Source organism: Berghia stephanieae, chromosome 1, assembly GCF_034508935.2.
Source record: "Berghia stephanieae isolate SIO BIC M18660-M18661 chromosome 1, UCSD_Bste_1.3, whole genome shotgun sequence".
Taxonomy (NCBI): Eukaryota; Metazoa; Mollusca; class Gastropoda; order Nudibranchia; family Aeolidiidae; genus Berghia; species Berghia stephanieae.
Window position 1 is genome coordinate 65,313,434 of NC_088360.1, and position 21,544 is coordinate 65,334,977.

The 21,544-nt window shown below is 36.1% G+C and overlaps 1 protein-coding gene across 1 annotated transcript in view; it reads right to left on the reverse strand.

Moving 5' to 3' along the window:
- The window catches only part of LOC144979566 (V-type proton ATPase subunit D-like), a 58,178-nt gene that overhangs the window by 1,436 nt on the left and 35,198 nt on the right, over positions 1–21,544 (reverse strand). Inside the window, exons 4-7 of the mRNA XM_078926298.1 lie at positions 13,270–13,314; positions 12,648–12,818; positions 9,583–9,661; positions 1–7,827 (exon numbers count right to left, since the gene is read on the reverse strand). The exon at positions 1–7,827 is cut by the window's left edge and continues 1,436 nt beyond it. Coding sequence (XP_078782424.1) covers positions 7,677–7,827; positions 9,583–9,661; positions 12,648–12,818; positions 13,270–13,314 — 446 coding nt within the window. The 3' untranslated portion in view covers positions 1–7,676. The remainder of the gene's footprint in view (positions 7,828–9,582; positions 9,662–12,647; positions 12,819–13,269; positions 13,315–21,544) is intronic.

Genomic DNA, 21,544 nt, shown 5'->3' on the forward strand with positions numbered 1-21,544 from the left:
TCAGATGCGAAAATTTTAGAACTATAAGTTTAATAAGCCACATCAACAAAATACTGTTGCGTATAATTATCAACAGGCTAAGGAATAAGATTAACCCCGAAATCGCAGAAGAACAATATGGATTCCAACCTGACAGAGGGACAAGGAACGCAATATACCTAAGTGAAAGAGCTATACAGGTTCAGACCCCACTATACCTCTGTTTTGTCGACTACAAAAAAGCTTTTGATAGAGTACGCCACGAAGAAATACTAAAACAACTGCACTCCATTGGCGCTGATGAAAAAGATCTCAGACTCATGCAAACATTATACTACACCCAGCAGGCATCTATCAAAATCGGAAACTCTACAGGAAATTCCATTCCTATTAAGAAAGGAGTCCGTCAAGGTGTGTTGCCTCAACAGATCCGTTTAATCTATACCAAGAAACAATCATGAGGGGCATAACTAATATGGAGGGAATAAAAGTAGGAGGTCACAACATAGATAATATTAGATACGCAGACAATACGGTACTCGTTGCAACATCAGAAATCCAACTTCAAAAGATTGTTGACAAAGTGGTAGTAGATAGTGAAGCCAAGGGAATGGAAGTGAATATCACCAAAACGGAATGCATGGTAATACAGAAAAACCCTGAAAACAACAGCACCTGCAATATAACGATTCACGGCGAGCAACTTACCAACGTAGAAAGTTTTAAATACCTAGGTTCAATAGTGACAACAGATGGAAGATGTAACCGAGACATACGAGCAAGAATAACTCAAGCCAAACAGGCCTTCATGGACCTCGGAAACATTTTGAAAAACAAACAGATGTCGTTCGGGATTAGATTCCAAGTCTTGAAGTGCTACGTGTGACCAATCTTGTTATATGGATGCGAAAGCTGGACTACAAATGCAGAAACACAAAAGAACATTGAAGCTTTTGAAATGTGGTGTTTGAGAAGGATGCAGAGAATATCGTATACTGCACACAAAACGAACGAAGAAGTGCTAAAACAAACATACCAACAAAGGAAACTAATGCCCTTAATAGCGGATCGACAACTATCCTTTTTCGGACACATAGTAAGGAAAGATAAGAATGAATACCTGGCAAGTTGTGGAAAAATACCTGGTAAACGCGCCCGGGGAAGACAAAGAAAAACACTCATAGACCAACTGAAGGGCTTCACCAACCTAACAATCCAAGAGCTGTTTGAAAAAGCAAGAGACAGGGAGGAATGGAGAGAGATAATTCATGCAGTATCCGAAGCCTGGACCAGGCATGGAACCTAGAAGAAGAAGAATATCCCTAAACCTACAGGCGCCAGAGCAATTTTTGAATAATTCTTCGTTATATGGAATTACATTGTTTGTTTGTTTTTAAGGGTTTTACAGCGCTTGCAACACATTAAGATCATAGCAGCGCCAGTAAAAAGGAAGGAAATGGGATAGTAATAAGTTCTAGAATTACAATTAAAAGCACCCAAGAAAAAGTATGACAAAGGAGAATTTGACCAAATAGGGAACAGATGTAAATTCCAAGAGCACATTATCGAAGTACTTAGTTTGAAATTACCTAAAAGTCCTACCCAGTCGCAAGCATAGGTCCCCACTAAGACTAAGAGGAATACACTCAAATGTTTCCAAATCATATATAATATGTAAACAAAACATAATACATTACATAACAGAGAGATGATTTACAAGGAAAAAAATATCATCTCTCAAAACTAACTATACATTTGACTGTTTCCCTCTCACCAAGGGTATCCGGTCAGGGCTAGGACAAAACCAAGTAATCTCATTCCAAGACAAAGACAGTAAGCTAGTTGGAAAACAGATATGGGCGGATAGAAGACAATAAGTACCTCCCTGCCCACTATGGAATGACATTGATTCTAGAACAATATGTAGGCGCATCATATTTGGAAAGTAGATTATCTATCATTTCGTATTTCTTTGTCTAACCCATCACAAAGGACCTTTTCAACCCCAACAGCATTGTTATTTTCAATATTAATCTTAGGTTTTTCCTTAGATCCACACACATTCATGAAGTAATTAAGGCTAGGGTTACTACAACTAGCAGCCAAGGTGCTAGTTTCATTAGGGCAAATGATGGCCGAGGCATCATTGTTAGTATCATCAACTGAGGTATCACAATTTTCATTGTTATCTAAGATAATGGCCGAGGCATTATCATCATCACATACCATAACAGAATTGGTATTGTCATAGGCTTCTTTCCTTTCGGTGACAATGGGCACTAGTCCCATCAAAACACTGAGTTGATCCTTAATCGATTTAAGGTCATCAGATGAATTATAAGATCTAGTACAGTAAAATTACTTTAAACCGAAAGAAGCTAAACCGAAAAATACCTTAAACCGCAAAGAATTTAATAAATTGTACTAGTTTCTTCATTATCTTTGTACTAATTCTTACGATGAACCGAAATACTTCTAAGCAGGACTTTCTTTAAACCGAAACAACTTGAGAGCACCTTCCCTTTTTCTCTTTCTCTATTTTTCTTCAAAAATTCGGGAAGGTGGCCACACGTAATAATGCCCGGCGAGATATTAAACAAAGAGCGTAAGTATAAGATGAGGGTGAAGGGTGGAATGGGGGGGGGGGGGGGGGGTAGGCAAACACTTCAATCGCTGCACTTGGGCTTGGCACAACCCACAATCGCGCAGACTGGAAAAGGAAGACAACGGGTGCCTGGCAGGCGAAAAATTAGGAAAGAGAGAGAGTTGGGGTGTAGAATCACGTAAGCGAGATGTTCTCACTCATGTGTTCATGCTTTGGAACTGACAAATTTTCAACATGACAACATGGGGGGGGGGGGGGGGGGGGGGGTTAGCCAACTTACCATTGATATGCCATTTCATTTCCACTTAGTTTAAATGTGTGTGTGTGATGGGATAAAGGGGAGGGGGAGGTTCTATGTAATTGGGCCTTTGAACCTAATAGCTTTTCAACAAAAGAGGGGTGTGTAGTAGACAGCTTAGCATTGACACTCCTTTTCACTTAACCTCTGAGTAGCTGCGCATCATTCCTTATCAATTATCGCACAAGAACTTTCGATCTTATTTTAGCTTTACATTTTACGAAAAGATGTCTAAAAGAAAGCACTGTGCTTACACGTTTGAGTTTAAAATCAAAATACTATGTGAAGTCAATGAAAGAAAAGTTGATCAAGATGGAGATATGTAAAAGAAAACACGGCATCCCGAACTCAACTCTCTCAACAATTTTGAATGAAAAACGAAAACCCCCAAAAATATTTTTGAAATACACCAAAAAAAACCAAACCAAACAATTAAAATAAAAATCATTTTAAAAATGGTTACGAAGATGGCATTTATTCAACAACTCCATTTAAGGGGAAACCCATGATACAATTAAATGAGCAAATTCCTTAAATAGTTACTACCCTTGAAAAACATCGCAAAACGGGAACTTGCTTTAAACCAAAATGTCTTTAAACCGAAATGGCTTAGAAGGTCCCCAAAATTTCGGTTTAAAGTAATTCTACTGTATTATCCTTCGAGGCCTTACATTTTCCCTTAGAAGTAGAACTGTTTGATTTTCCTGACCGGGGTCTAGATTTTTTCACCCAGTCGTAAGACGGCTTAGGATTGGTATCATTATCATTGTTTGTCGGTTGAATGTCTATCACGATACTCGGGATTACTTTCTGCCTCTGACTCAGGCCCAGGTTGAAAAATAGAATTCATTGTCAATAATTAAACATGATCCGAAATAGAATATGTAATAAATAAGCACCACTAACAAACAATAATAACAATTAGATGAGATTAATAATCCAAACAAAACAAAAAAAAAAAATTCGTTTTAGAAATGTCCATGGATTGTCGGAAGCACAGCACAAAGTGACTGTCATGCTCACTTGTACTTCTCAAGGTATTCCATCCAACATTACAGTGGACGAAATAACTATAATTTCATCACAACCCTTTTCCATCAGATTAAAAAAAAAAAAAATTATAAAAAGCGTACGTTTTCGACTCCAATAAATCTATCAGCAGAAGCCTCTCCACTTTTCGAATTCCGTGTTTACAAACAAGGAGATTAGCAAAATGAAAAAAAAGAGAGAGAGAAAGACGGGATGGGGTGGGGGGGGGGGGGGGGCAAGAGCATTTTATTTAAATGCTTTCCTTAAGTTAATTATATGATAATGTAAAAAGAGTAATTAACATTTACTATTATGCTTCAGTTTTTATAAAAACTAACAATTATAAACCTACAAATGCACAAGTCATTTAATATAATTGAAAAATCCGCTTAATATCGTTGTATACATTTCTCATGAACAATAAATGTTCATAATATTGTAAAACTATGTAAAAGTAAATGACAATGCTAAACAAAAACGCCATGCAAACCAAGTCACAGTCTTAAAGTAGTGGATAAAGTTATAAACAAAATACAAAGAAAAATATAAATGATATTACTTATACTTATGTACAGAAGGAAATAAGACAAATCTGTAAGAATTTATGTTGACAAAAACTGGATTAACATAAAATTTAATCGCATTCAAACCAGACAAATTTTTTTTAAACAATGGAATGCAATAACAAATCTGAATATTAATTTTGTACAAATTCAAACATAAATCACCTTCATATATCTTGTGTGAAAATTTTTGTTTTGCCATTCAACTTCTCGATAGTATAACATCTATAACATCCAGATCCCTCCAATTAAAAAAAAAAAAGAGAGAGAAACAGAGAGAGAGAGAGAGAGAGAGAAAGAGGGAGAGGGAGATTGTTTGTTGTTTGTTTTTAAGGGTTTTACGGTGCTTGCAACACATTTAGGTTATATCAGCGCCAATAAAAAGGAAGAAAATGGGATAGTAAAAAGTTCTGGAAGTACAATTAAAGCACCCAAGAAAAAGTAAGACAAAAGGGGAACTAGGAACAAATAGGGATCAGATGTAGAATCCAAGAGCATACCACCAATGTACTTAGTTTGAGATCACCTATAAGTCTCATCCGGACACAAGCACAAAATCCAACAAAGAGGAATACACTCAAATGCTTACATTATTCATAAAAAATAAATATAATGATACATAACTGAGAGATGATTTACAAGGAAAAAAATATCATCTCCCAAAACAATAACTATGCATTTGACTGTTTCCCTCCAAGGCAGGACTCCGACCAGGGCCAGGAAAAAAAAAACAAGTAATCTCATTCCAAGACAAAGACAGAAAGCATGTTGGAAAACAGATATAAGGGGATAGAAGATACAGTATGTACCTCCCTGCCCGCTATGGGAGGTCAGGATCGCCACCCAGAGGGGGGTAGAGAGAGAGAGAGAGAGATAGAGAGAGAGAGAGAGAGAGAGAGAGAGAGAGAGAGAGAGAGAGAGAGAGAGAGAGAGAGAGAGAGAGAGAGAGCATGGGTGAAAGTTAATGGGGATCAATTTGCATGAAAGACAGACCGTTGAAGCCGGTTTGCCTGAAAAAGATGCTAATTTAGTTATTTGCGAACTACGACTCACCGGTTGAGTGCCAACTTTCCCAGAGTGAAAGGTACATTTAACTATGAATCTAAATGTGTTTTTTAAAGAAAAAAAAAAGTATTACATCTGCATGATTGAAAACATAATTTATATAAAAGCTAACACCAAACCCAAAGCAAAAATGATCTTTGTCATTTAAACACTCATTCGCAGCAATCTCTTGTGATTACAGTATTACCTGGTTTATGGAGACACCAAGATAAGCCATCACTTTAAATTTGTATAGTAAAAGGCTCAGAAATTGCAATAGTAAGGGCTATTACAATTCGAAACACCCCAAAGAAGTGATCAAGAGACCCCAACCATGGTACTTGTTTTGATGTTAGTGTTGTCATAGGTTGTTGTAGTGATGATGCTCTAGTGGTCGTGGTGATAATGATGATGATGTGGTGGTAGTGGTTGTGGCAGTGTCAATGCTGTGATGGTGGTTGTATCAGTGGTGACTACTAATACTACAACTACTTTTGGTTCAAATATGGGAAATACCCACCTTTGTGATATACAAGTTGAATCCCCCAAAAATAGTCTTAGTGCATTTTTTTAAAAACCTACAGCTTCCCATTTTATAATAATAATAATTTTAAAAATTCGACTCATTCAAAATATTAAAGAAAAAAATATTATAAATTTAAACAATCAAAATGAAGTATTTTCAGTTGTATTATAAAGGGAAATAACCCATTTATGTTTATGTTTATTGGTAATACAGTCCTTGATTTAAGGCTTCATTGTCAAAGATGTTGGTTCTATTTTATTTTCACTTGACAAGTTCTATTTAATAAGAAGTAGAAACTTAAATGGATCTGAGACCATTTGAAGTATAAAATAAGCTTATATGCATAATTCAATGCAAATCTTCAAAAGCGGTGTGAAAGGTTTTAGTGAAAACCAGCATTTAATAACCAACTGGAACGATAAAATAGTACAAAATGTGACTCATCAGCAGATGTGTAACAGACCAAATGTATGAAAGAGAAGTGACACATGTGTTCAATTGTCACCTTTGGAATAATATTAAATAGTCTACACATCCGTATTTCCTAGTAGTACTAAAAGCTAACGTTCCGGTGGTGCAATAATGATATAAAGCCGGCAGAGTCAAAATGCCGGAAGGCAATTATTACATCTACTATAAAACCGGAATTTTCGGCATATGCCGGCGAACTTTCACCCATCAGAGAGAGAGAGAGAGAGAGAGAGAGAGAGAGAGAGAGAGAGAGAGAGAGAGAGAGAGAGAGAGAGAGAGGGGGGGGGGGGGGGTTAAAAAACTATAAATATAGAAAGTTTGCCAGTCGCAGTCTAAAGCAACCAAATTGCTTGCGGAGTAAAAGCATAGATTTAAATAATAACAATAGCATAATGCTGTGGAAGCTAGTATGTGGTGACTTTTTCTCATATTAATGGAATGGAATGGCAGGTTCATAACAAAAAATTCTAGCAAAGTTAAGTATAATTAAAAGCTACAATCTTAATCTGTCTTACCTATCCTAGCAACATATTAGACTAGACACACTCATAATCGTAATGATATTTTCTGCCAGCATTCTTTAATTTGAAAAACCAATACTTTTATTAACATAATTCATGTCCCAGTAGAAATGTAAGAATGGTTGCAAGCTATTCATTGAAGAAATAGCTTTCATTGGCACCAGGAGCCAGACATGTCTTAAGGACTGATGGGCAATGATATTTACCACAATGACTTGAGTGGTAAAATGATAAATAAAAAACAAAATTTTTAAATTGATCAACTTTACGGATGTGTCTTGTCTTTAACTGACTGACAAAAGCAAAGAAAAAAAAAAAACAACCAACAACCCCCCCCCCCCCCCCAAAAAAAAGAAACATACAAAAAAACAAAAACAAACATACAAACTAAAAAACAACAAACTACCGTACCTGGAATATTAATGAAAAAACCCCCAACAAAATTGGTATTTTTATACGATAAATACTTATCAGTAACCTGAGTAAAATATAGGTCTTATAAGTATATAATATGCATTACACAATGGGCTTGAAATTGAGGGAAAAAAACCCAACAAATACCTCTCATCTAATATGTTAAAGATCTAAATGATTTTGATATATATATCGTAATTAATAAAACTACTAATGATTATCAAAATCAGTCAAACAATATATCTGGGTCTCTGAAATCATCAAAGATGGTGGGTGGTTGATCTACAGTATTGTGACCACGTTGGGCAGCATCAAACGCCCTTTGCCTGTCATCAATATCCTTGTTCTTCTTTTTCTTCTCTTGGACTTTCTTCAACCTATTTAGCATAAGACAAATGATATTTTTTAAGGTTTAGATTAGAAATAAAGCACAATATTACGATCCATTTAAAAAAAAAAAAAAAAAAAAAGGATCCTAGAACAATAAATGCGATAAAATATGTTTAACAAAGAACCAACAAATCATTATACATAAACAAAGCTGTAATTTTAACCAGGTAAATCATGAGAATAAAGATAAATAAAATTATAGAAAATACTCCAAATTTATTTTAAAATCTGACTTTCAAAAAATGATATTCAAAATATGACCCTTGATTTTCAGTACATTAGCAAAAAAATTAAAGAACAAGTATGACAACTCATATATTCACTGGCTTTCAATGGCTGCTACTTTACTTCTAATGAGTGTATAGTGCATACACGTCCCATTTCCTTGCAGTTATTTGTGCATTCAGACTGACATGCTCCACCCTCCTTGAGATTATTCAAATAGAATGCACACTTGAAATATAAGAGTTCACCAATATTTGAATGGCTGCAATTCTGAAGATTGCGAGGCCAAGATTTGACAATAGTGGAAATAAAGCATTATTTTAAAATTTATACCAAAACATAAAATTGCTTTTGTAAAAAAACTTGCCCCCCCTCCCCCCTTTGTACTGGAGATTTCAGAATTAGATAACACACTAGAGTATGTACAAAATGGGGTTTCATAAAGGATTATGCGACTAATAATTTACATGCATTCAAGTCCACATATTTTGGTCACTTTTTCTACATGACTAGAATTAAGTAATTTTTTTTGACGTAATTACAAACAAAATAAATTAAATATCAATTTATTGTTTTCAATTTTAAAATACACCCAATCAATGATTTTAAAATTAAAATGAGAGCTTTTTATATAGCGCAATACCCACTCAAAGTCTCAAAGTGCTTTACAAGAGGCCCCAGGCCAATAGCAACAATTAACATGTAGGACGAGACATGATGCCTGTTAGGCAATATTAACTTTTTTTTTTCAGACAGAACAATGCTGTTAACTGCCTGGTACTCATTTTACACCTGAGTACGAGAGAATGTAAGTAAAGAGCCTTTTCCAAGGACTCAACTATGCGCTGAGCAAGGCTCGAACCCAGGACCTTTGAATTCAAAAGCGAGTGTCATACCACAAGACCACATAGCCACAAAGATCATGATTAAACCGTCAGACATTGTGATCTATCACCACAAACCTGCCTACTTACAAATAAAATAAATGAAGTTGGTTTTACTCAGCTCTTTTTTTTTTTTTTTACCAGGAATAACAGGTGAGTACTTTTCCTTACCCTTACCATCGAAAGTAATACTCTTGTAGTTCACTTCGTTAGCCATCACTGTCATATTTACTGCGACACTTTGCATCAACCTTATGTTGCGTGTTCATTTATGTGAGACGAAAGGAACATCTCCATTTTTAACTACTTCAAAACAACAGCAAAGAAGTTACAAAGAAGTACTATAGATTCCTGTATTTGTTTCACATTTATATTGTCTCTGTGTACTAACCGCACAAATATTTCTGAATATTATGCATTCTGAGCTAATATAAAACTGATTGATAACAATTGCCTTTACACTTGCCCATGACAACTCGAACATAATTCCTTATAACTTTGCTTTTTACCTATCTGTATCACCAGGACAAAATTAATGAAAGTAACAAAATTGATGGAACAAGCAGGGCAATTGCTTCTTATTTCTACCAACTGTGATTTAAAACAAAAATCTTATAAAAGAGGATCATTTACCTGTAAAATTCTTCCCTATCCCTCTCATCAAGCTCTGAAGTAATAAAAGCCAACGTGTTTTCGATTCTAGGGATGATAACTGAAATAAATAACAACAAAAAATACTATTTTAAAAACTAAGGTTTTGTGTATGCTTTTAAGAAATAAATCAGTGCTCACTTGTTATCATCAGTGTTTGTGGACCATTCCAATAAGGACCATAATAAAGAGGTAACTAGTTATGCTTCCCTCAATAAAGAGAGATTGCAGATATAAAATGGTAAGATATCCAAGATTTATTTACTACAACCACTCCTTTTCAGTAAATTTTTTCGATAAAATTAAAATAATGATGTCGAAATAAGAATATAAATTTCCTTAGACACACACTCTGCAATAATCATGACTTCTTAACCATATCAAGACTAGAAGTAAATAGGAAAGTCGAATAACTACCGGAAAAAAAATCCCAAGCATGAACATTATACAAAGTTAACATATAAATACCGTCAAAAAAATTTGTGAATCAATATAAACTCAGAGTCTTGTTCAGTAGCAACATAGTGAATGAGTAATGGGTTTAATAAGTAATATAATTGCGTACCTTGAATCTCAACAAACAGAGCATGGTTTTGGCATTCGCAGAGATGCCAACGTAACATTTGGCTCACAGCAATTTCAAGACACCACTCAGAGGAATTTCAATGCCGAAAGAGGAATCTCCGCATATAAGAAAAGGGAATTCGGATCGTATTTGGCATTGTGTTTACGAATTGTATAGTTCTTAACCCATTGCTTGACAGAACACCGGATTGCGACAGCTGATTTCTGACCCCAATCAGCACAGAACACCCGACTGTGATTCTCCATATTTAGTGCTTTGTTTTGAAGCTGTTTGTGGTAGTGGTGGTGGTTGTAGTAGTAGTGGCAGTGATGATGATGTGGTGGTATTTGTAGTAGTAGTAGTAGTGGTAGTGATGATGATGTGCTGAGGGTGGTTGTAGTGGTAGTGATGATGATGTGCTGGTGGTGCTTGTGGTAGTAGTAGTAGTGGGAATGATAATGATGTGGTGGTGGTGGTTGCGGTAGCAGTGGTAGTGATAATGATGTGGTGGTGGCAGTTGTAGTGGTAGTGATGATGATGTGGTGGGGATGGTTGTAGTAGTAGTGGTAGTGATGCTGATATAGTGGTCGTGGTTGTAGTAGGTCATATCAGCGCCATGTAAAAGGAAGAAAATGGGATAGTAAAAGTTCTAGGATTAAAATTGAGGCACCCTAGAAAAATTAAACAAAAGGGAATTGGTTCAAATAGGGAACAGGTGCAGACTCCAAGAGCACACTACCATTGTACTTAGTTTGAGATCACCTAAAAGTCTCATCCTGACACAAGCACAGGTGACCTAAAGTTTGACACAAAAATGACAAGTGTCCACTGTGTCACTTCTGATTGATGGCGACAAAAATATCACAGAAAAGCAACTCAAAAACTTTGCAACCACTTAAAACTTTATTTTCAGGATTAGATAATTATCAAACAGAAAAGTTTCAACCTTAAAACATGGTTTTATACATATAAAATAAACATACAGTCGTGTTATCGGAGGAAGCGACACGTTAGCCAAACAAAAGTTTTCAAGCAACAAGAAATGGAGACACAAATGTGTGGAAATGTAAAGTTTTGAGTTAACAACTGATGCTGTATGTAATAAAGACAATGCCAACTTAGACTGAGCACATCTCTGCATTGTTTGATACTTGTTGAAGTTGCTTTTGAAAATATGTTGATGGCATCAAACACACTATTTTATGCACCTTACATTGAATATTCCAAAATAATATTGAAATGACAAACAATATAGCCAAATAAAAAGTTTATATTCCATAAAGTACTTAATATTGAGAATTATTTATTACAGCATGATAAGTACTTGTAGCTCTGCATTGATCTTGTGTTGCTTACTCCATTTGACAACAATGACCTTCGTGTCAAAAATTAACTTGGTTCATCAAAAAAAAAATTAAGACTACCAGAGTTGATGAATAAACTAACTCTATTTTCATTAGGCTATACTTTAAAAACGTATAATTTCTGTAGCTAATTATTACTTTACAGATGTATTACTCATACCTTTTGGTGTCACTTCTGACAAAGATAAATGTGATGACAACAACATTCAACTTATCGCCATGAATAAATGCCATCTGGCAACTGAACAAGAAGTTGGTGAACTCATCAAAAACATGAAGCAGTTCCTTTTGAACATGCAATCTAAACAGAGAGAATCGATGACGACGGGTGGGAGAAGTGATACCTGTTTTTATAAAAGCCCATAACAAATCTATTTCTATATCATTTTAATTGAAATTTGGTTCAAAATAATCTTCAAACATTATATATTTCGGTTTAGAAGTGACAGACTTCATAACACAACAAACGATTTATCAAAGGCCCTTCCGCAATGACCACCATCAATGACTGGTGAAATCCACCAAAGAAAATCTATATATTTTAGTGAAGATAAAACAAATTCAAGAACCATGAGAAAAACAGAAACAATTTGCCATCTAATTTTATATCTAAGGATATTGACTTGATATCTGTAAAAAATACTTTTGATTGCACACGAGTCATTTGTCATAAAATTGGATTCAAAGTCATGGGGGGTCAGTAGAGCACCTTTTGACCTTGGCTCACATTATGTAAAACCAAAATAATATAGTGCATAACAGAGAGATTTACAAGACAAAAGAAATATCACCTCACTCATAAACCTAACTCAAGATCTGACTGTTTTCTTCACAGCCACGGTATCCGGACAGGACAAAACCAAGTAATGTCATTCCAAGATAAAGACAGAAAACAGATGTAGGGCGACAGAAGACACAATAAGTGCTTCCCTGTCCGATATGGGGGTAGGGGGGGGGGGAGAGAGAGAGAGAGAGAGAGAGAGAGAGAGTGAGAGAGAGAGAAAGAGAGAGAGAGAAGGGGGGTAGATGTACATTGCCGTAAGAGGTTAGCCCTCGACTAGCGTTGACAGTGAAGGAGTTCACATGGCAAAATCACTGGTAAATGATGCCAAACTTACCGTGTTCTATGGCGTTCACTCTGCGATTTGTGATTTTAATGACCTCATCTAACGTAATGAAAGAAGTCTGCAAGGAGGCAAGTTCTACTAAAAGATGAATTGCTTGTCCATATGCTTTCTTGGCCTTGTCAATTTGTTGTCCACCTCGAGCTAAACCTGTCAGCTCATAAGCTGTACACAAGGCAAACAATTTGAAACAGGATTAGAACTATCTAAAGGAATCATCAATACAAATTTTAAAGAGATGCTAAGAAATTACAGTATCCAGCACTTAAACTATTTTAGGAGGATTACACAATCACTAATATTAGCGTAAAAATCCCCAACAACAACAAACAATTAACTACACATTGCACTCAAGAAGAATTCAGAAACAAATCCATACCATTTATTAGCCAAATATGTAAAACTAATTAGCCGTGTGAGAATTCTAAGAAACGTTATTGCAAGTTTTGATCATGGTGGAAATAAAGTCATTTATTCAGATCTAAAAATTATCGATGATCTTCTAGCTCATTCATAACCACAATTATCAATCGTTCGGTTTTCGTGAGAGTTTACAACAGATGATCCAAATCAGTTCCCCAAAGTTTTCAAAATAATTGTTTAAAAAATAACTCACTGTCTGATCCATCTTGATAATCCTCAAACATAGGCAAACTGACTCCTGGAAAAATGAAAAATGAACAAAATAAAAAAAAGATAAAATAAATTAATTAAATAATCTTTAAGAACCTAAAAACAATTATCAATCACAAATATAAAACCATTAGAGAGTCATTCATGCTCAATGGGCTTTAGTTTTACTGGGATCCAATTAGAAAAGATGACACTGTTGTGGAAAAAAATTTAATAAAAACCAATTTCATTTCTGGCATTGCATTTTTTTGCAAAATAAAATTCACAATTTTGCAACCAAATTCCAAAATATTGTGCGCGAAAACTCTACAAATTTTGCAGAAATATTGCTATTGAATTTCGTAAAAACTGACATTGTTGATGAAAGAGAAAGGTGTTGTGGGATTGAGTAACTGGTAGAGAGAGTAACTATAGAAATGATCATTACAAAAAGCTAACAAGGTTTTAAAAAGTTCTCCTCAACAAAGCTGTTGCAGGCATGCCCACGATCTCAAATTTCACTGGTGTCCATATCACATGGTCCTGCATTCACTCCCCACTAGTGTCCACCTCCAATATTCTCAGAATTACTCTCCACAAGAGTCCATATCTGTGGTTCCACGATCACTCCTTAGGGGTGTCCACCTCTCATACCCCAGGGTTCACTCCCTAATAGGGTCTACCTTCCATAGTCCAGGATTCACTCTCTTCTGGTGTCCATATCTCACAGTCCTGGCTTTACTCTCCAATGATTTCAACCTCCCATAGTCTCAGGTTTACTCTCCACTGATGTATATATCCCATTTTTACTTCCTACGAATGTCCACCTTAAATAGTTTGAGTTCACTCCCTACTGTTATCCTCCTCACATAGTTCTGGGTGTCCACCTCAAAAAGTGACAGATTTCTCTCTTAACTTCCCACTTGTGTCTATATCTTACAGCCCCCAGTTCACTCCTCAAAAGCCCATAATCCCAGGCTTACTCCCAACTCGTGTTCACATCACAAAATTTTGGGTCTGCTCTCCACTGGTTATAACATCTCATAGTCCAGGGTGCATCCAGGTTCACTTCCCACTTGTGTATACCAGGGGTGAGAATGACTGGTCACAAAAAAGGAGGAAATTTTTCATCGTGAAGATGATGACCCATCCATGCAACCTATAAATTTGAATTTCACTATGTTGACCTATTGACCTTATAATTCGTTTAAATTAATTTGAGTTAATTCCCTTATGCTCTGTGAGCTCTCCTCGTTGATAAGAATAAAAGGAGGCTACTAGAGATCACTTCAGTTTGTTGTGTTCCCTCCAAAAAGAGAAGCAGTGTCAGTGTCTTTCTTCATTTTTTATATGTAAACCACCATCGAACTTAAACATGGCCTCAACAGGTTATGGGCCCAGGTACGACTATATTTCGACGGTGACGAAAGAAAATTCGACCTTTGGGAGGTAAAGTTTATGGGTTACCTGAGACTTCAAAAATTACACGAAACCATTACCGCCAAAGATGATGTGAATATAGATTTTAACAAAAACGCAGAAATTTTCGCTGAACTTGTGCAATGTTAAGACAATCGTAGTCTATCATTGATTATACGTGACGCACAAGATGATGGCCGGAAATCAATGCAAATTCTAAGAAACCATTACAGACCAAAAGGTAAACCTCGTATAATCACCCTTTACACAGAACTGACTTCACTGGTAAAACAAACTGATGAAACCGTGACGGATTATATCTTAAGGGCTGAAACAACAGCAGCATCACTCCAAGAAGTCGGAGAAAAGATTAGTGATGGATTACTGGTGGCCATGACATTGAAAGGCCTACCAGGAACCTTCAAACCTTTCATCACAGTAATTACTCAGAAAGATGACCCTCTTACTTTCTCTGAATTTAAGACAGCTTTAAGAAACTTTGAAGACACTGAGAACATTAGTGAAAATTCCAAATCAAACTCAATTTTGGCTTTTGAAAAGCTTCAAATTAGAACACCTACTACAAATTCAAAGAAAGAAAAGAAATATGAATCCCATCCACGTTGGTGTAGCGTATGTCGTAGTCCTTTACATGATACAAAATTTTGTCGTAAAATTAAACCAAAATCTACATATCAACAACGTTGGTGCAGGTATTGTAAATCGCCATCACATGATACCGAGTTTTGCCGAAGCCATGCAAAATCGATGAGGGACTGGGACACCCAAAATGACACAGTGTGTGGACATTCATTTTCATTCAGAATATCTGAATATGTAAATTGTGAAGGTGCTGATGCACAAATAAATTCTCTCTTAGTGGATAGTGGGGCATCATCACATATTATCACCGACAAATCAAAATTTTTCCAATTCTCAGAAAAATTCAACCCTACGCAAAAGCATACTATCGAATTTGCAGATGCTTCAATGTTCTTTTGTGTTTCTGCATTTGTAGTCCAGCTTTCGCATCCGTAGAACAAGATTGGCCACACGTAGCACTTCAAGACTCGGAATCTAATCCCGAACGACATCTGTTTGTTTTTCAAAATGTTTCCCAGGTCCATGAAGGCCTGTTTGGCTTGAGTTATTCTTGCTCGTATGTCTCGGTTACATCTTCCATCTGTTGTCACTATTGAACCTAGGTATTTAAAACTTTCTACGTTGGTAAGCTGCTCGCCGTGAATCGTTATATTGCAGGTGTTGTTGTTTTCGGGGTTTTTCTGTATTACCATGCATTCTGTTTTGGTGATATTCACTTCCATTCCCTTGGCTTCACTATCTACTACCACCTATTGACCTTATAATTCGTTTAAATTAATTTGAGTTAATTCCCTTATGCTCTGTGAGCTCTCCTCGTTTATAAGAATAAAAGGAGGCTACTAGAGATCACTTCAGTTAGTTGTGTTCCCTCCAAAAAGAGAAGTAGTGTCAGTGTCTTTCTTCATTTTTTATATGTAAACCACCATCGAACTTAAACATGGCCTCAACACACTAAAATTTACTGAGCAATTTCTGACACGACTCGGTGGAACTTCAAAAGTTGAAAGTGTAATTACATTTGGTGGTTGTAGTTGTAGTAGGGATGATGATGTGGTGGTGGCTGTAGTAGTTGTGGTGGTAGGGATGATGTGGTAGTGATTGTAGTAGTAGCGGTGGTAGGGATGATGTGGTAGTGATTGTAGTAGTAGCGGTGGTAGGGATGATGTGGTAGTGATTGAAGTAGTAGTAGTGGTTGTATGGATGATTGTAGTAGCTTTGGTAGGAACGATGATGTGGTGGTAGTTGTAGTAGTCGTGGTAGGGATGATGTGGTGGTTGTAGTAGTAGTGGTGGTAGGGATGATAATGTGGTGGTGGTTGTAGTAGGAGTGGGGGTAGGGATGATGTGGTAGTGGTGGTAGGGCTGATGATGTGGTGGTGATTGTAGTAGTAGTGGTCTTGGAGATGATGATGTGATGGTGGTTGTAGTAGTAGTGGTGTTAGGGATGATGTGGTGTTACTTGTAGTAGTAGTGGTCTTAGAGATGATTGTGTGGTGGTGGTTGTAGTAGTTGTGGTAGGAATGATGTGGTGGTAGTTGCAGTAGTAGTGGTGTTAGGGATGATGTGGTGTTACTTGTAGTAGTAGTGGTGGTAGGGATGAATGTGTGGTGGTGGTTGTAATAGTAGTGGTGGTAGAGATGTTGATGTAGTGGTTTTGGTGAGTGTTTTTTATTCAGTGATGATAATAGCAATTTGTCAAAAATGAGGAAATGTCTCGATCAAACACCATCAAAGTGTAAAAATAACAGGAACATAGTTTTGTATTAGTATTATTATGTAATATATTACTATTACTAGTATAAACCCATTCTTATCATTAGACATAAATTTATTTTTTGTAAACATTTAATGAGTTGTCCTTTCCACATGCTAAAGGCCTACAATGTTATTCAAATACAAGGCCAGAGAGTGTTGTATTGTTTTGATGTTTACTTTATAAAGCAGGTTTTTGTTACCGAAACCTAGTGGTTAGTCAGCTTATAAAAACAACCCAAGAAACTCTCAAATTTAAAGCCATAATTCAAAGGTAAAAAGAAAGAAAACGAAGCCAATCACCATTGCTTTATTCCACTATATTATCTCTTTATAACCAGATGAAATAATGGATGGGTTGAGAAATAAATAGAAAGAGAGAAGGGGAGACTTCTCTACCAGAACAATATATGTATTGATCTTATGAATTCTATATTTTTAAAAAAGAAGAAAAGAGTAATAGAAAGAAAGGCAAAGGGAAAGAGGAAAAAAAAAAAAAAAAAAAAAAAAAAAAAAAAGAGAAAGAGAAGAGAGAGAGAGAGAGAGAGAGAGAGAGAGAGAGAGAGAGAGAGAGAGAGAGAGGAGAGAGAGAGAGAGAGAGAGAGAGAGAGAGAAGAGAGGAAAGATTGAAAGAGAGAATGTGAGTGAAAATTTGAAAAAGGAGGAATTGTGATGGGGATGGGCGGAGATAAACTACCAATTAGGCAGAGATCCGCCTTCAGGCGGAAGATTCTCAGCCCTGGTATACATTCTGTATTCTCAAGTTCATTCCCCACTACTGTCCACACCACAGTGTCTGATGGTTTCCTCCCCTCTATCATTGACTACCCATTATCCTGGGTTTTATCTCCAAGGATGTCCATCCCAAATGGTCCCTGATTCAATTCCCACTGGTGGTCATCAATCAAAGCCCCGGAGTCAATCCGCACTTTGTTTTATTGAAATGACACAAGGGCTCCGCCTCCTTATCATCTGATCAGATTACAGTACAACAGTTGGAAACAGTCTATGAAGCTCTTTTCGGTAAAAACATTATTGTGAAAAAATTGCTGTGCAATTATTTCCCTTGTCACAGTAAAAGAAAATCACTTCCAAAAAAAAACAAAAAAAAAAAAAAGGAAACGGAAAACTGCACAGCTTATGGAAGCTACTCCCAATTAATTATCTTGGAAAATATAAGATGGTTCTAGCAATTTTTTCTTGGTGCATGTTGTGTTCTTACATCATTTATTAATAAGACGTTTCCTCCCAAGAATCAACAAACCAACTTGTTACAGTAAAGAACATTTAATAAACAACATAACATAAGATACATGTGTACAGGATGACGGTTTGATACAGAATGACTCTCAACAAGGCAGTTACTAGAACAGATGCTAGTTGTGAACGATACATGAGATGGACGATACAAATTACGATACTTGAATACAATAACTTTCATTCACAACAGTGCACACTTTTAAAAATCTGGAGAAATTGCCAAAACCTGCAAATTGTATGGCTACAATGCAAACCCGTGTTTTTGTCTTTTCATTTTTGCGGCTACAAGTGATGCAAAATACTGCCATACCAGCTATATATTTATGTGTTGCATCTGTGGTCAATCAGTAAGAAGCCTCTTTTGAACAGTCAAAACATGTTGAACATTATCAGTGACTGGATGGGTGGCAATACTTTAAAACTTTGGCCAATTGAAAACGAAAATGAATATGTTTATGTTGTGCTTATCGCACGCATGAAAGAAAGAAAGAGAGAGAGAGAGAGAGAGAGAGAGAGAGAGAGAGAGAGAGAGAGAGAGAGAGAGAGAGAGGAGAGAGAGAGAGAGAGAGAGAGAGAGAGAGAGAGAGAGAGAGAGAGAATAAGTATTCAATATTATAGTTATCATATAACGTTATAACAAGTGTAATAAATGACAAATTGCCATAATTATGGACAATAAAGATCTATTATTATTATTATAGTTACAGTGGATGACATAATCAGTCGGATGGTGAAAAGGTTTGAACTGAGATATTGCCCTGAGATATTGCCAAGTTTAGTTAGAAGGTCAGTTTTTATCAAAAACGAGTTCTTGTCATAAATGATTAAATCAACCCTTTCTATACATCTTCGGGAAATATCAAAGCTTAATTTCACTTCTAAATATTTTTTACAGCTAGTCAAGTGTATGAAATTTGAAAAATGTTGCTGGATACCTTTCCCATACATCTGACCATAACTTCATGAAAAATCACCCGATTTACCTTAAATAAAGATTAAAATGCTCTGGGGAGCATATCCTTTCAGCAAATGAAAAAAAAAATGCAAATCTAAAATTTTCACCTTCCGACTGATTATGTCATGCACTGACACATATAGAAATATTGCTAAGGCACTTTACACAAACCAGCCCATTGGTAATAAGGACTGATGAATACTGAAAAAGTGTGTAAATTAGAAGAAATCTCAGAAAATATGAGGAAATACTAATCTAATATGAAGAAGAGATAAATTGAGATAGCTCAACATATTCTGTTCCAACAGAATATGAAATAAACAACTTGAAAGTGAAATTTGAATGCTGTTTGGCATGTGCTTAAAACGAAGTCAACACATCACCTTTTAGAAATCATGTAGAAATTAAATATGATGTTTTACCCCCCTTGATTGAAATTTGACTAATAGTATAAAGTCAAAATTTACTTTTAAACGCAATTGCAGTATATTACATATCTGATTAAGTTTCATATAGAGTTCTTTAAAAGTTGGTGTTGCTCGTGACCTTTGGTGTCATCAAACACAGCACAATACTAAGACTCAACACGAAACTTTAAAGCTCATGATTAATGTTTATAAAAATTTTTATTATGAGAAAAAAGCATAGATTTACTATCTGAACTCAAATCTTGGAGTAAATGTATACCGTTTTGCCGATATTGAGGCTTATTGGTTTTGGTGTCATTTGTCACAAGCAACACGGCATGTGTGAACACGTGGAAGTTTGTTTCGTTAAATGGCGATTCGCAATTTTGATCCACCCTTCTTACCAGTCTTTGAAGTGCAGCACTTTCATTTGCCTTTCCAGCGTGGCTCCAGGCAGAAAATGTAAGTTGAACTTTGGTGTCATCGCTATTTTACATTGTCACAAGCAACACTTGATATTGGATATTACAAAGTGCCACCTAAACATTGTTTTCAGCTGTTATTCTATTTACAAATATGATATTATGACATCTCACATAAGACTGTGATTTTGACACAATTAATTATTTCCTTGTAATTCTAATTTTTTTAGGGTTGTATGAATCAAGAAAAAGACAAAACTCAAGCTTTTGACGAATCCAGATAAAAGAAGGGTTGTCAAGAAATTTGATTTGATTTACTATTAACACACTAAAGCAGACAACAAATCCCAACGATATCCTTGACATTGTAACTGACCACTTCCAGCAGAAATTTCACAAACAAGTCTCACAAATATCGCCCTTCTCAGGAAACCCTAGAGACCTAAACAACCGCATCACAACAACTGAAGTTAGAAATAGCATAAAGTGCCTAAACAATAACAGATCCCCAGGCGAAGAGGAAATTCCCGCTGAATTGCTGAAATGCGGTACCCTCTCCCTGGATCTGAGCATTGCAAACATAATGAACAAAACATTCTCAACACACAAAGACTGGGACATAAACAGCGGTGTCCTAATTACAATACAAAAACCAGGAAAAACGAAAGGACCCGTAGACAATCTGCGCCCAATAACATTACTGAATACAATAAGAAAAACACTGTCAACTATTGTCCTCAACAGAATTAGACCGAAAATAGAAAAATATCTATCACATAGCCAAAGCGGTTTTCGCCAAGACCGGACGTTGTATGGACACATAAATGGTTGGCAGCAAAGGCACTCAAAGAAAACATATCCATAACAATAACCGGAATAGATATGTCCGCAGCCTTTGATACGATCGACAGAGGAAAACTTTTGGAGATATTAACAGACATAGTTGACGAAGACGAGCTCCGAATAATCCGATTTCTCCTCAGCAACACAAAGATACAACCAAGGATATACGGGGCCACAAAACAGACGCAGTTCGAAAGTAACATCGGGACCCCCCAAGGAGATAGTCTGAGCCCGATTCTGTTCACAATATACTTAGAACACGCTCTGAAAGAAGTTCGAAAAGTCATTCCAAAACCAACGACTCACATTGAGAATGCAATCCCTAGAGAAATCGCCTATGCAGATGATGTCGATTTTATTGGATCAACACCAGCAAATATAGACATCATACAAAATACCCTCATGAAATATAACCTCCAAGTCAATGCCAATAAAACCGAATTTACAACAATATCGAGGAACAAAGAGAAATCGCCTATGCAGATGATGTCGATTTTATTGGATCAACACCAGCAAATATAGACATCATACAAAATACCCTCATGAAATATAACCTCCAAGTCAATGCCAATAAAACCGAATTTACAACAATATCGAGGAACAAAGAGGAATGGAAAAG